Here is a 13,595-nt window from a genome sequence, read left to right as displayed (position 1 = left end):
CGGCGCCAAGCATCGTTCGCGGCTCACGCGGCTGCCCCAATCGGTTAGAATGGGCTCCCATCATCAGCATCCCTCCCAAATGGCGTCCTGAGCCTATTGCCGATGCTGTGGCTGGCCCTTGTCACTGCTAACTGTATCAACACCATATCGGTGCATTAGCAAGATGAGGATATGTAAACCGCATTCGTCCCTTGGGTTGGCAGCCGTCTGCACACAGCGTGGAAGGTGGATTCCTTGGCAAGACGAGCACTCGCAGCACCCTGGAGACCTTGCCAATATGCTGTCATGGTTTTCTTTCTCAACATCTAAATCATACATACAGATTGCTTTGTCAAGCATGGGGGTCATTCAGCCTTCTCGGCCGGCTGGCTTTCTTAGCATGCCCACTTTTGCGAGGCTTTCCAACCTTAATAGTGGATCTAAGTAATAAGGCAAGGACTCCTGGTTCTTCTCTTCCACCAACAGCATCGCCAAAGACTGTCTGGTTTATCCGCGTTTACTACGCGACGGCTGAACATCAGGCGAGGATCAGATGACAGAGCCTAACCAAGCCGCCACATACTCAATCCTTAATTCAAAGTTTCATAACAACAGCACTTGTTTTTAGCCTGGAATACTCAACTTCTACTGGGTCTTTCCAAGCTGTCAGTTCCCTTCAATATCTGGCCTGTCACTACGCTTGCTCGGCATCGTATTCAAGGGAACCACGCAGGGCTTGCACTAGTGATAAGACAAACAGCCGCCTCTTAGATGTGGCGTACGCCTACTAACTTCCCATTGGAAACAATTCCAGCACATCTCGAAAAAAATGTGATGAGGCTTGAGACGACGTTGGCAGACGGCAGATCAACTGTGCATTAGTCTACGGAAATCCCAGCGGTTCCGTGGCGGGCATTGACCCTATAGACGCCATTCATCGTTGGTTATCGTCATCTACGCGCTTAAACCTGCCTTTCATAATCATTCGACTAGCTTTCTTCAAAGTCTTTCGCGTCTTCAGTAATTCTTCATCATCCAACTACTTGTCTTGGCTGGCCCTCAATACTGAGTCTCAAAATGCAGATACACAATGCATTTTGGCTAACATTGGCATCACTCACCACAGTATGTCAGGCAGACTTGATGCAGTATGCCACTCAGCTTCCACAATGCGGCGTACGTGTGCTCCTCACTGTTTCCACTCAAATTGCTAACAGCAAGACAGCTCAATTGTATACTTGGGGAGATACCAAACTCGGCCTGCAAGACGGTGACCAACTCGACCTGCATCTGCACAGATACAGATCTCTTTAGTTCCGTTCAAACCTGCGTCCTAGCCGCATGTACAGTCGAACAGGCACTTTGTGAGTCTAGAGGAGCCGAGAAGGGCTATCGTTAACGTGTTGCCAGCCATCCAAAGAACGCAGGACCAAGCGTGTGGCAGATCTTACCGTTCCCGAAGAAATGATCTATGGGGTTTCATTGCGGTAGAGGTTTTCGCATTAGTATGCTTGGGACTTCATATCGTTTCTCGAAGATATAGCCCTCGGAAGACCGGAGTGGATGACTATGTTGTATTTACCATTCTGGTAACAGAGCCCCACGGACTTGGTGCCATTCTTTTGTGCTAATCAGGACAGGCGCTATACCTACCATTCACTATTCTAGGCCAGTATGGTGGGTTCCCTGTCGTATAGTAATAAACCCCAAGTTGCTAATGCCGAATAGCTCGACTTACTGGCTTTGGAGTTGACATGTGGACAATGGAAAGTCGCACTATCACCACTGCCCTGAAGGTATGATATGCCAATGTTACCATGGTATGGAAGCTAACAGCGACAGGTCTTCTTCATCGATGAGAGTTTTTACTTGGCGCTTTTGGCCCTCTGCAAGATTGCGATCTTGTGTTTTTTCCTGAGAATATTCCCCAACAGGTGGTTCCGATATACCGTCTTCGGCACCATTTCGTTTGTGGCACTGTCTGCCTTGATTTTCATATTCCTCCAGATCTTCCAGTGTCTCCCCGTCTATTACAACTGGGAGGGATGGAAAGGAAACTTCGGAGACCATCGATGCATCAACGTCAATACTTTGACGTACTCAGCTGCTTCAATTGCTATCCTTCAGGACGTCATAATCCTCATTCTGCCTCTACCGTTGCTCATTGGGCTCAACACAAGCTGGCGAAAGAAAGTGGGAATCATTTTGATGTTTAGTCTCGGCATCTTTGTCTTGATCACGAGCTGCATTCGACTGAGATACATCGTCATGTTCGCGAGGAGTCTGAATCCGACATGGGATTACACGGACACGATTATATGGACAGCTCTCGAGGTCAATGTTTCTATCGTCGTGATATCGCTACCTGCGATACGCGCATACCTTGCCATAACCTTACCAAAGGTCTTTGCTACAACCTTACGATCCAAGTCGACTTCAGATAACTCCTCCAGCAGTAGGGGTACGGGCAAAGTCTTATCCAAGCAGCGCGCATCAAAGCTACCCAGTGTGTTCTCCGCCTCCAGGAGACCCGATGGCGACGAAGCAGAAAGTCAACTTGAGCTAGGCGATAGGGTGCATGGAAGCACTCAGACGGAAATTGCAGTGCAGTACGACCACGGAGACGATCGATCTAACAGGTCCATCACAAGCCAGAGCGGCATCCATGTCCAACAGACAACAATTTGGGAAGAGGGTGGCCCAAGAGGGTCCGCGAAGGTGACTTGAAGCTGGATGTCGCGATTGAGAGCGTGATTCGGGCCTGCAAACTTGGGACGGGGCGTTTCGGGTTAACTTGATACGAGCGGGTGATTTCCAGAGACGAGGTGCAGGGATGGGAATAAAAGTAATGCTTGAGATATCAGTGCTTCCTTCTTCGTCCTCCCAGGGAATGTCAGGGTTGTTCAATGCCCAATAGTGTTCAGACAGGTATCCGTCGTGTGAGACATCGGTGCCTGCTTTTGCGAGCCGGGATTTCGTTGCTTTTATAAACATGCAGCTTTTCGGCCGAGTACCCAGAACCATCAGACTTAGAGCGGGAAGAAAAATCGCTTCCCTGATTAAAGTTTCGTGAACCGTTATTTGCAGTGGCAGTGCTATAGATCTGGAAAGGGTGATCGCCGGGCATGCAGGAACCAGTGCAGCGCCATGGTTACCGCCCAGGGGTGGCCAGGCTCAAGCTTGCAGGAAGCTAGGCGTTGACAGCAATACTAAGGACTTTGGCATCAGTCGGTGGGCGGTGTGCCAGCTACCGGGATGCATTTTGACTTAGTTGCCTAGGTCTACAGCCTTGCGATGCGCGTTAGGCCTATGTTACCAGATAGCATGACTACGTGTAACAGCTCTGTGGACCAAGTTGACCACTGGTCTGTAATCGAGCCAAACGCGAGATGACGGGCGGTAGCTCTGGCGGTTGTGGTAACGGTTGGTATACAGATGCCGACCGCGTCCAGGGCAAGTCACGGAATTCAAAGCGCTGCTGGTGATGTGGCACTCGAACTGCTTATTGGCAGCCATCTATTGAAATCTATTAATGTATCGCAAGTACGGGTTATAGTGCAACTCTTCCTACCTCCGGGCGTCTCTAATGAGATGGCTCATCGTTAACAATTCTAGGCGCGGAGACAAGAACTTCAGACCATCGCCATAGACGATTTGCCATGGCTTCTGCCAAGGTCTGGAATTTGCATAATGTTACTCGCGAACGTAGCCGGCCCTCACTTAGTGGACACCTCGACCCGGCCACGTGAAATGCGAGATCTCATGCGGACCCAAATGATACCAAGTTCGAATGATCTAGCTCTGAGATCTGTGCAGCTTGGACCACCTCATGCACACCTTCATGCCAGAGATCTCACCCTCCCAAATGACTGTCTTGTCCAAAACGGGGGGCCCCCCGTTTCGGACGTACTAGACGTTGTTGCGCGTCCTTAAGCCAGGCTTGCCTTCTCATCATTCCAATACTTCGTACGGCTGTTGGTACAGAGAAATGGCAACGACGTTTCCCAACCTCCCCTTAAGTTAGATTAGTGCCGCCCAGCGGGAGCGCACCCGAAAAGAACTACCGATCTAAACCCCATTGGGCCGCGGCACCCATCTGCTTGCTGGGACCTCCTCGTGAGCAGAAAAGTTACCAAATCGACAGCCTCCCTGTCAACTGGCTACGTTACTGGCCGGCCTATCACGAGAGCCTGCCAAAGTCCGATCTACTGCTGCTGCTTCCTTGATTCTGCCTTCCTGATCACTCTCATTAGGCCTACTCACTGTAGCCCATCAGCCTCAGACCCCTGTACGCTCAAGGAATAGCACCGACAGCATGGCTGGCCCGGTCACCAGCCAGGAGGCTGCCATCAAGACCCGTGTGGTCACACACATGAACAAGGACCACGCCCCAGAGCTTGAGCTCTATCTGCGGGCCTTCAATGGGCTCTCCGCGAGAGCGGCCGCCAAGCCGCAGATTATCGACATGTCGCTTGATGCCATGACCATCAAGTCAGCTTCCGGGACCCACACGGTTACCATTTCGCCGCCGCTGCCGAACTACGGTGCCTCCCGTGTCAAGCTTGTTGAGATGGCACAGACGGCACTCAGTAAGCTGGGCCTCAGCGATATCAAGATCGACCAGTACGCGCCTCCCGCGGGATTCGACTGTGTTGTATTCTTTGGTATCACGCTCTATTTTGTCTGCGCTGCTACGCTGAGTCTGGTCCAACCGGGGACTGTAATTTGGGATCTGCTAGATTCATTCTTCCCGTTCGGGGCTCTGGGCTACCGATGGCTGGTCAAGGCAATTTTCGTTCCGGTATTGGTTATTCACATCACTGAGTCATGGTGGATGGCGAACACGAGGTTGATAAAGCACCGTGTCGCGACGGGTAGCAAGCTCTGGTGGCTCTGGACCGTGTCGCCCTTCTTCGAAGGTCTCATGGCATTCCGCAGGTTTGACGGTCTAGTTGAGAAGGAGAAGAAGAGAAAGGAGTCCGCAAAGCATTAGACTTACTACAGCAAAACGGCGATTGGATCCAAGCAAGTCGCCCGTCAGTATGACCAGCATCCTTCGCAGCGGTTTAGTACCAAGATCGACACTTGTTGCGGACTAAACTGACGTTGGCCTGACGAGACGCCACTCCAAGGCTGTAACTAAACATATATCGCCCTTCGACTGAGCTGGTGCATATCACTGTGTCACATCTTCGCTTGTACTGCTCTACACTGAACTCACATATAGAAATGGTCACCAAGTTCACTTTACAATCGACCCAGTTGGGATTTTGAATGTTTTTTATTGTTTCTGGTGGCACTGCTCTCCACAGTGGCCTTTCCTATAATGCCCCGACCCAATTTCGGACGACAAACTCTTCCCAACCGAAAATGCAAATGGTATCAATCCAAATGAGACGCTGTGTGGGTATTCCTTCTATTCCCTATGCTCCAAACACCGCTTTGAGTCCTTCAAAGTATATGTACTTCCCAATATCAGATGCTGCCTTGTGTCTGCTGTGCCACCGTGCCGGCCAACTTCATTGTGCATCTTGTTGTCAAAGGTGACAGGGCCTAAGCACCATCATTGTTCAAGTACTCCAACAGCATGTCTTGCATCTCCATGTCCTCTGCAGCATTCTGAGCGTCGACAGTCGCCGGCACCTGAGGACCCGACTCAGACAGTGGGTCGGCGCCAGTGTTTGGCGTCTCGCTGGCGATGGCGTTTCCACTCGCCATCTCGACCGAAGAAGCCTCGCCGCCTTGTTGCGAGATTGGCTCAACGTAAACTTCCGGTTGTTTCTCTCGCTGCCCTGCTGCTACTGCCGCTTGGGCTGCCAGATAGTTGCCGACGTGCGTGGTACACAGCCTCATGGCCTCGGCGATATACTGTTCTCCATCGGCAGTGTACTGTCTGCTGATCTTCCGCATTTGCTGCGCCTTTTGCTTTTGATCTGGGTCGTATAAAGCAGTCTCCGGGTCGTATATTTGCCTCAAACGTTCCAAGTAATTTGGCAATGGCACTTGTATCCCTTGTGTTGCGTTGGGGTATAAGCTGGAAAGAGCCTTGAAAATGATCGAGGACGACTCTCCCAGAGTGAGGCGCTGTTGCAAGAGCTGAATGATTCCCGGAGTCTCTTCACACGGATAATGCTGACACACCATCGCTGTGCGCAGGCATTCGAGTGCTTCAAACACCCTGTTGTCGATTTCCGTCACTGTCTGACGCAGCTCCTCGTTGTTGGCATTAGTGGTGCGCTTGTCCGATTCGCCGGCCGCACATGAGATGCCTCGTTTCTCACACAAGATGCAGGCCGTTCCAAGGCCGTTGGGCCGCACACATTTGGTCTTGGACCTTTGACATTGTTGACAAGTGACGCCTCGGCCGGTGCTGACTACCCTCTTGGTCTTCTGAACCCTGCCGGTCTTGTCGGCCTTTGCCTCTTTGCGTTTGGTGGCAGCTGAGACCGGAGAATGGATCTCTTCAGGGGCTCCCGCCTGGCCACTGACTGGGGCTGGAGCTTGAACTAAAGGCTGGGGTTCCAGGGCTAGTGGTGGTGGTGATTGTTGCGGTGCCACAGCTGACAACATAGGGTCTTGGTTGTGAATCAAAGGCTGAGCTGGTTGCGGTGGTAATGGTAGTGGAGCCCCAACTGGTAGTATAGAATCCTGAACTTGGACCAACGGCTCAAGTCCCAGCGCTGGCTGCGGCGGCGGTGGTTGTTGTGGTGAGACTACTACCAGATAGTGTTCTGGTATCTGTACAGAGTCGACGGATCCGTTTGCGTCGAAAAGATCATCGTCTTCCGAATCTTTTGAAGCGGGGGTTTCTTCTTGGTTCTCCACGACTCCTGAATCGACGACTTCATCCCCGTGAAGCGCGGGACTATCAGGCTCTGAAGCTCTTAGCTCAGGGGCATTCTGGGCATCGCTGCCTTTTCCTTCGAAGATAGAATCCAAACCAGGGGTGAAATCCTCGTAATGCTTGCCTGTTGTTAAGGAGTCACCAGAACCGAGCTCGGGGACAGGCTTGCTTTGGGCGTCTCCCTCGTTAGCGTTACTGGCAGCACTGATATCCGATGTAATCCTGCTGGGGGAGCTGCTTCCAGAGTTGTTGACCTCAGGGAGATTGTCGACAAGACCACCATCGGCGTTGACAATGTTGTTGTTGTTGATGTTATTGTTGCCGTGGGGTGTGTCATTCAGATTTGAGCCAGAGTTCCCCATGACAAGGTTATCGGTGAGATCGAAGTTATTCATGCCAAACTTCGGGCCTAAATGATTATTGATCTGGAGTACGGCAGGGTTGACGTATTGTTCCTGTGTCCCAAAGTATTGACTGTTGGCACGGGTGTTGTATCCGTGAGGCATGTTCGTATTTGAGCTTGGGTTAAACATGCCGGAGTTATCCATTGGAGCCCACTGTTGTGTGGCAAGGTTCTGGGCTTGATTCAATCCGGAGAACTGAATTTGTTGTTGCTCAGGTATTTGACTGATGCCATTGTTGTATACAGGCGGTATATACCAAATGTTCCCATTGGGGCCACCCATGCCAGGGTTGCATGGGAAGTTAGACTGCTGTGGGCCAGTGCTCTGAATCTGATGAAAGTTGGGTTGAATATTGTCTGAGTTGGCGTACTGCTGCGGTGGTTGCTGTGGTCCAAAAGCTTGACCGAAGCCAAGTTGTGGCATAGGATTGATCTGGAAGTTGCCTTGGTGGGCAGGGTGTGGAGGACATGAAGCAATGCTATTGTTGTTGTTGGGGTTGATGTAGCCCTGGGAAGCTATATCCCATTCTTGGTTGTCCTGAGGTTGGAACTGGGCGTAACCGCCATCGAACGCCTGAATATTCTGATGATCCATCGTGAAGATAGAGGGATTTAGTGTAGTGGGCAAGAGTTCTTTGATGAAGCCAAGGTATACAGGCTAGGTAGTTATCCTTTAAGAAAGGATTTGTGTGACAGATGAATTCTGGATGAAATTTTGGTCCACCTCATGAATGCTTGATGATCAAAATTTTTGAGGTGAAAGGAAAGGAACTGGGATTGGGAGGGTATTTGTATTTCTTCAACCGGAGAGAAGCCTCCCAGCAGCAATTATATTTTTTTACTGAATGCTGAGCAGGTATTAAGAATAGCTCGAAGTCTGGTTAGACTCTGGTCCTGTGAGTCGAACATTTTGTGCAGAGAGTGTAAAGCTTAGCCCGAATGACTATATTCTGAGATGGGGTGTGTTGTTTAAGAGGATACTACCGAAATGATTGGCCCGACCTGAAACCATTTGAACTATAATCATTCAAGACTCCGTAAATGAGCACGAATTTGGCACGGGACGACAGTTCCAGCAAAGACTTTTCCTTCGAAACTATATGCTAAGTTTTCGAACCTGTCCAGCACCCGAATCTTGACATCTCCGAATGATGCTACTGGTATCTACATTGCTACATTGAGGAAAACGCAGAAGTTACCTCTGGGAGTGCGTAGTAACAGCGCATCTTTACTATCCTGCCGTCTGTAACTTGGCCCTTTAAGGATAGCAGGTGTATCATCCGTCTTACCACTGTAAAAGACTTCGGATCACTCACCATTGCTCCCAGCTGGGGTCTTCAAGGGCTGTACATAGTATACAGTACTTATGCATAAAACACATTAAATCCGATTGGGCTGGGAAGCTGTTCAGTCGCACTGTCACTTCCAAGTCGTTAATGCTACAGCTGGCTGGAAAGCCTTGCACTGCTTCAGAGGATGATGGCGAGCTTTTAGAACAAAATGCAGCGCGCCCATGTAAACCGAATCTGACATATTTCTCTTGATGATGGGTAGACTTGTTCAGCACAGCACTGTGATACTTCGAGATCGAGAGCCGCTGGCTTCTGCATATGCCACTCTAAAGACTTATGGTAGACATCTGCGAAACGCAACTGATCTCAGTCGTCTGAACTTGGGAATGGAACAAGTACGACAGAATCCAGTGACGAAAACGAAGCGGGCATCCCTTGCGATTCGCTCACAGGCATGAGTGGGACAACTCTTCCTGTCACTGTCACATGCCTTGCCCATAGTGGAGAAAGGGGTAAAAAGTGGGACCCTGTGGTTTAGGTTTGACCCGAACATTCTCACAGTATACACCGACCCCACTAGACTCTCTGAATCTGAACCACTCTGTATGACCTGTTACTAACATACGCAACAGCTTAGAGATTGGGAGTATCGACCTCGAAGACACCTGAGATCTGAAATGAATGAGAACAGGCTGCACAGTTTCCCCCATTGTTCTGCTGACGTCGACAATTTGTTGCGACTGTGAAAGCCAAAGAAAGTTTATGCGGCGGACGCCCCTTCCAGGCTGTCAGGCATCCAGAAAATTCTCATCCGTAAGATTGTCCGGCGACGAGGTCTTGCGTGCGCACGAAAGAAACTGTCGATGAGCCATCGGGATCTGAAATACCCAAAGCACATGGCTTTCTCGCACGAGAAGTGATCCATGGAGCATCGTACCCGGCCAAGATCTTCGGGGGATGCAAAGAATGGAGCACACAATGGGCGCGCTTCGTCTAATGTGGACCTGCTCGTGAGCCGTTAAAGGCGGCTTGCGCCTCAGTAATGCAGTCTGCGAGAGGGTGGCCGTAGATCAGTGGGACGAAAAATGCCTGGTCTGGACAATATGCAGTGACCACCACGGCGAGGAGCTCAAACTGTGTAGGCATACAAAGCTGTGGGTGCGAATATGTCACCAGGAGGCCAGGAACGACGGAGCCATGAGTGATCATGCCTATGAAAACCCACATGCGGGTTGTGTAATCTTGGCAATACGTAAATCATTTTGCGTTTTGTTGGTATCAATTACATCCTTACGCATCACAACTGAATTAAAGCTTTCAGCTGTGATATCAGGCAACAAATTGTGTAGAAAGGAAGACGTTGCAAAGACTCGGGGCCAGCTGGGCTCTCATATCGGTGATTTTGATGCAACGGGAAGGGCCGAGTTCGTGACGTGTTTCGGCGATCCAGCGTGCGTGCTCTTTCCTATCTCGAAATGAAAAGATTTCCCCCCACACTGGAAGGAGCTATCTACGCGTAAGCTTCTCAGTTTATAGATAAATCCTACGCGGTTTCATGCGAACTTAACAACAGATTCAAAGAGCAGAGCCCAAGTCTCGAGAAAACTGTTTTGAGCCATTCTGCTCTCAAGACATTCCATGCCTTCTTTCAACTACCTCGATTGCAGTTTGACTGGTCACGGAGAGAGAATTCAAGTGAAGCTACCCCCTATGGTTGCCTTGCGTAGTTTCGACAACTCGTGGCTGTGCTGGACCACTTACTGAGGCTCCATTCCTGCTCGAGTTGATGCACCAAGCGACTGTTGCAAGAACAGAGAACAATGTACTCTGGAGCATCTGCAGGGCGGCTGCGCCAGTCATCAGTGCAGTCGGCTACTTTACCCTTCTCGTCGTATCTGAGACAACCTGAGTGTATCGAATAGTAAAAGATAGGAGACAGCACCTCATTGCCCGTTTGTAGGCCCAACCTTGTAGCCACAGTGCCACCAGCCACCCTGCGGCATGTTAGTATCCTAAAGAACTAGCAAATTAAGTGCCTTCGCAGCTGTGAGCACTCAGAGGACTGTCGCTTCCGTCGTCCTTGCATATGTTGGGAAAGACAGGTCAGTTGAACTGATGAGAGCACGGGTTTGGTGCCTAATCAGGCACACGGTATGATGTTGGCTTATCACAGCTTGGCGGGGCGCATATACACCTGCATACTAGACATTGTGATTGCCATTACGCCCAGGTTCAAATGCTCGTCATGATCCCTACATCTTTTGGGCCGGTGGCTTAATTTTGAACATGTGCATGTATAGGCTCACCTTTTCCATGAATGCGGAAACTGTCTAGGTCGCCGATTGCAAGAGACAAAACTTGACGTGAGAGTTTTGGCATCCTCGACGCTTTTAGAAAGGGTCTATCGAGATGAGGGTTGGATAAAAAAGCACGGGGAGTGCATGAATCACGCAGCCAATGCCTTGTGAGCCTTGAGGCTCCGTCTTAGCCCGTTGGACAGTTATATTGAGGGTACGTATCTGCTGCTCCAGGCTCTTCCGATGGACGCAGCTAATTACTGTGGACCACCATATTTGACTACGTTGTTACTACTGGCCGTAAAATGTAGATCATTCCACAGTACGCCTGTGTTATTGACCTGACGGATGAACAGAGACAAAGCGTGCATACATCCACGACTATAGAATATTATACTATTCCGATCGATACTTGGTTCGATACTTGCCTCCAAAAACTCCGTTCTTGAAGAAAGCTGAGCAGTATGAATACGCCGAGCCTGGATAGTGACCCTTTTATATCTAAGAGGAATCCGACATGATGGTTAACTTGTGAAGACAAAACAGGTATAGGTTGGACATCAATATCAAGGCACAAACGGCTCTGCTTCCCCAAAATCGTACTTGGTGAAGGAGCCACGAAGCCTTCTGTGTAGCCACATCCCCACCTGTTACATCGCCTCGGATCATACAGGCCCAATCATGCGAAAGGTCTCTAGGCATCGTCTCCTGGCACTTAAAAACAACTTCTGCGAGCCTAAACAAGGTCGCCCTAGCCTGTGGCGTCGGTCATAATCTATTTGACATTCATGATTGTACGTCATGAGATACATATGATCACATCATTCGTGTAGGAACCCCTCAGTCATCCTTCGTTGAGAAGATGCATGGATTGAGGGTCGAATATGGTAGATGAAATGAATCCAGAATGTGTGTCTTTGAGAAGTCAATACAATCTTTATGTACGAATGCTACCAAGATAAATGTACAGATCTCCATGCAAGCGTTTCATGGCCCGAGATGGCCATGCCATTCCATCTGCCCACCCACCGTGCTCGATACCGTCTTACCAAACGTCTAGAAGGAGGCAAATCCGAGCTCGTACGCCGATCCGACACTCAAGCGCGCGTGCTGGAGCACGTGGTCGAAGTTGACGTTGGCCATGGTGTCCTGAGCAGTGTGGATGCTCGCCAAGTGGTCCTCGAATGCAGACTCGAAGACCATGGCGCCGGGGTAGCCGGCCTTGGTGGCAGAGGCGTGGTCGGAGCAAGCGTAGCCGCACTCGGTGTCAACGACGGGAATTGTGACGTACTGATGCTCTGTTAGTGATCAAGAGAAGGGCGACTGGTCCTGAAAAGAATCTGAAGGGGGGGCATGAAACGAAAATGGGCCGAGAATCAGATCGCGGGAAAGAAATTCACTCACTGCCTTGATGACCTTTCTGATGAAGTTGGTCAGGGGAACGTCAACGTTGTCGGTGATGATGCCCATCTGTTCGGTCTTGCCAGGCTTGACGTAGCCAGTCATGTCCTGCTGGAGCATGGCCTTGACATCACGGCCGGCCTTGGCGTAGCTCTGGAAGATGGCTTGGCTGCCGAGCAGACCGCCCTCCTCAGCCGAGTACCAGTGGAACTCAATCGTCTGGGGAGCTTGGCCGGAGGCGACCTTCGGGTCGCTAAGGAGGACACGCATGGCCTCGAGGATCGTGACAGAGCCACTTCCATCGTCGTCTAGTCCATCGCATTAGTCGGCCCGCGCGTTTTTGAGTGCAAGAGTAGACTTACCAGCACCAGGAGCACGTCCGTTCATCGGGTTCGCCTGGTTGATGGAGTCTTGGTGAGCTCCGAGCACGATGGTCTTCGCGCTCTTGCCAGGGATCGTGGCGATGATGCTGCTCTGGCCCCAGGTGTGGGGGAAGAACTTGGCAGTGACACCCTTGGCGCCGGTGCTGGCAATCGTCTGGTTGACGAGGTTGCCGAGCCACGCGGAGGACTCCTTGCCGTAGCTTGACTTGTAGTAGCGGTTTTGGAAGTTGGAGAATGTCTCGAGGTTGGTCTTCATCAAGGTCTTGTTCAGCGACGGCAGCAGCGCGTTGACGGCGGCAGTCTGAGCCACTGCTGCAGGGAACGTCACGGCAGCTGGCTCTGCCTGGACGCGGAATGCAGCTATGTCCGACAGCTCCTGGTAGTCAGTGATATCGAAGAAGTTCTTGCCCTCCTGTGAAAAATCAGTGGCCGCTTCATATACTACCGGCCCGGGTGCGCTGGAAGATACTTACAGCCTTGAGTGCGAACTTCTCTGCCTCGGTCACAACCCTGGTCTCACCGGGCGCAAGCTCTATAGTATAGAGCTGCTGGGCTTCTTTCCGAGCGATGCTCAGAGCCGTGGTGGAGGCGGCAAGGGCCGCGATCAGCAGTGAGCGAACCATTGTGTCGAGTAGTGATACCAGAAGAGCGATGGCGAAGACGGCAGGGGACGAGATGGACTTGCACAAGCGAGTGAGGAGAAGGCTACTTGGGATAAGGATGAGGACCTATGTCTTGATATTTATAAATGCAGATCAGCTCAGTTGGGGACGCAGGGATGTAAGTGGAGATGGGTTGCTGCTCCCAGCTATAGTGGACTAGGCTCTCAGGCCTTGGGTGAAGACCGTTGGCAACCGGGTGCCCAAGACTTCGCCGTTACCCAATGCAGCAGCAAGAAGTGCGCCCAGACGCTGACCTGGGGATGTGCAAGCATTACCCGAGATAATTTAGAAAACTGCGGGATGCCATTCGATGCGATGTAACCTGCGACAGGGA

The 13,595-nt window shown here is 50.9% G+C and overlaps 4 protein-coding genes across 4 annotated transcripts; 2 read left to right on the top strand and 2 right to left on the bottom strand.

Annotated features, from left to right (window-relative positions):
• Nucleotides 1-1,056: 1,056 nt before the first annotated feature.
• On the top strand, nucleotides 1,057-2,706 carry JN550_009671 (uncharacterized protein; the record flags this gene model as incomplete). Its single annotated transcript, XM_049321769.1, has 4 exons — nucleotides 1,057-1,155; nucleotides 1,205-1,343; nucleotides 1,708-1,775; nucleotides 1,822-2,706. 4 exons carry the CDS (start codon nucleotides 1,057-1,059, stop codon nucleotides 2,704-2,706), a joined length of 1,191 nt encoding a protein of 396 aa, XP_049168409.1.
• A 1,588-nt stretch (nucleotides 2,707-4,294) lies between these two features.
• On the top strand, nucleotides 4,295-4,972 carry JN550_009670 (uncharacterized protein; the record flags this gene model as incomplete). Its single annotated transcript, XM_049321767.1, has 1 exon — nucleotides 4,295-4,972. The coding sequence occupies one exon, from the start codon at nucleotides 4,295-4,297 to the stop codon at nucleotides 4,970-4,972; it is 678 nt and encodes a 225-aa protein (XP_049168408.1).
• A 560-nt stretch (nucleotides 4,973-5,532) lies between these two features.
• JN550_009669 (uncharacterized protein) lies at nucleotides 5,533-7,821 on the bottom strand (the record flags this gene model as incomplete). The annotated part of the gene is made up of 1 exon (XM_049321766.1): nucleotides 5,533-7,821. The coding sequence occupies one exon, from the start codon at nucleotides 7,819-7,821 to the stop codon at nucleotides 5,533-5,535; it is 2,289 nt and encodes a 762-aa protein (XP_049168407.1).
• A 4,050-nt stretch (nucleotides 7,822-11,871) lies between these two features.
• On the bottom strand, nucleotides 11,872-13,222 carry JN550_009668 (uncharacterized protein; the record flags this gene model as incomplete). Its single annotated transcript, XM_049321765.1, has 4 exons — nucleotides 11,872-12,105; nucleotides 12,220-12,524; nucleotides 12,579-13,011; nucleotides 13,073-13,222. The coding sequence occupies 4 exons, from the start codon at nucleotides 13,220-13,222 to the stop codon at nucleotides 11,872-11,874; spliced, it is 1,122 nt and encodes a 373-aa protein (XP_049168406.1).
• Between the last annotated feature and the right edge of the window lie 373 nt (nucleotides 13,223-13,595).

The sequence above is a fragment of the Neoarthrinium moseri genome, assembly GCF_022829205.1.
Source record: "Neoarthrinium moseri strain CBS 164.80 chromosome Unknown scaffold45_Wmoseri_CBS_16480, whole genome shotgun sequence".
NCBI classification, from domain to species: Eukaryota; Fungi; Ascomycota; class Sordariomycetes; order Amphisphaeriales; family Apiosporaceae; genus Neoarthrinium; species Neoarthrinium moseri.
Note: the sequence above shows the minus strand (reverse complement) of the source record. Positions and strands in the feature narration are given on the sequence as shown.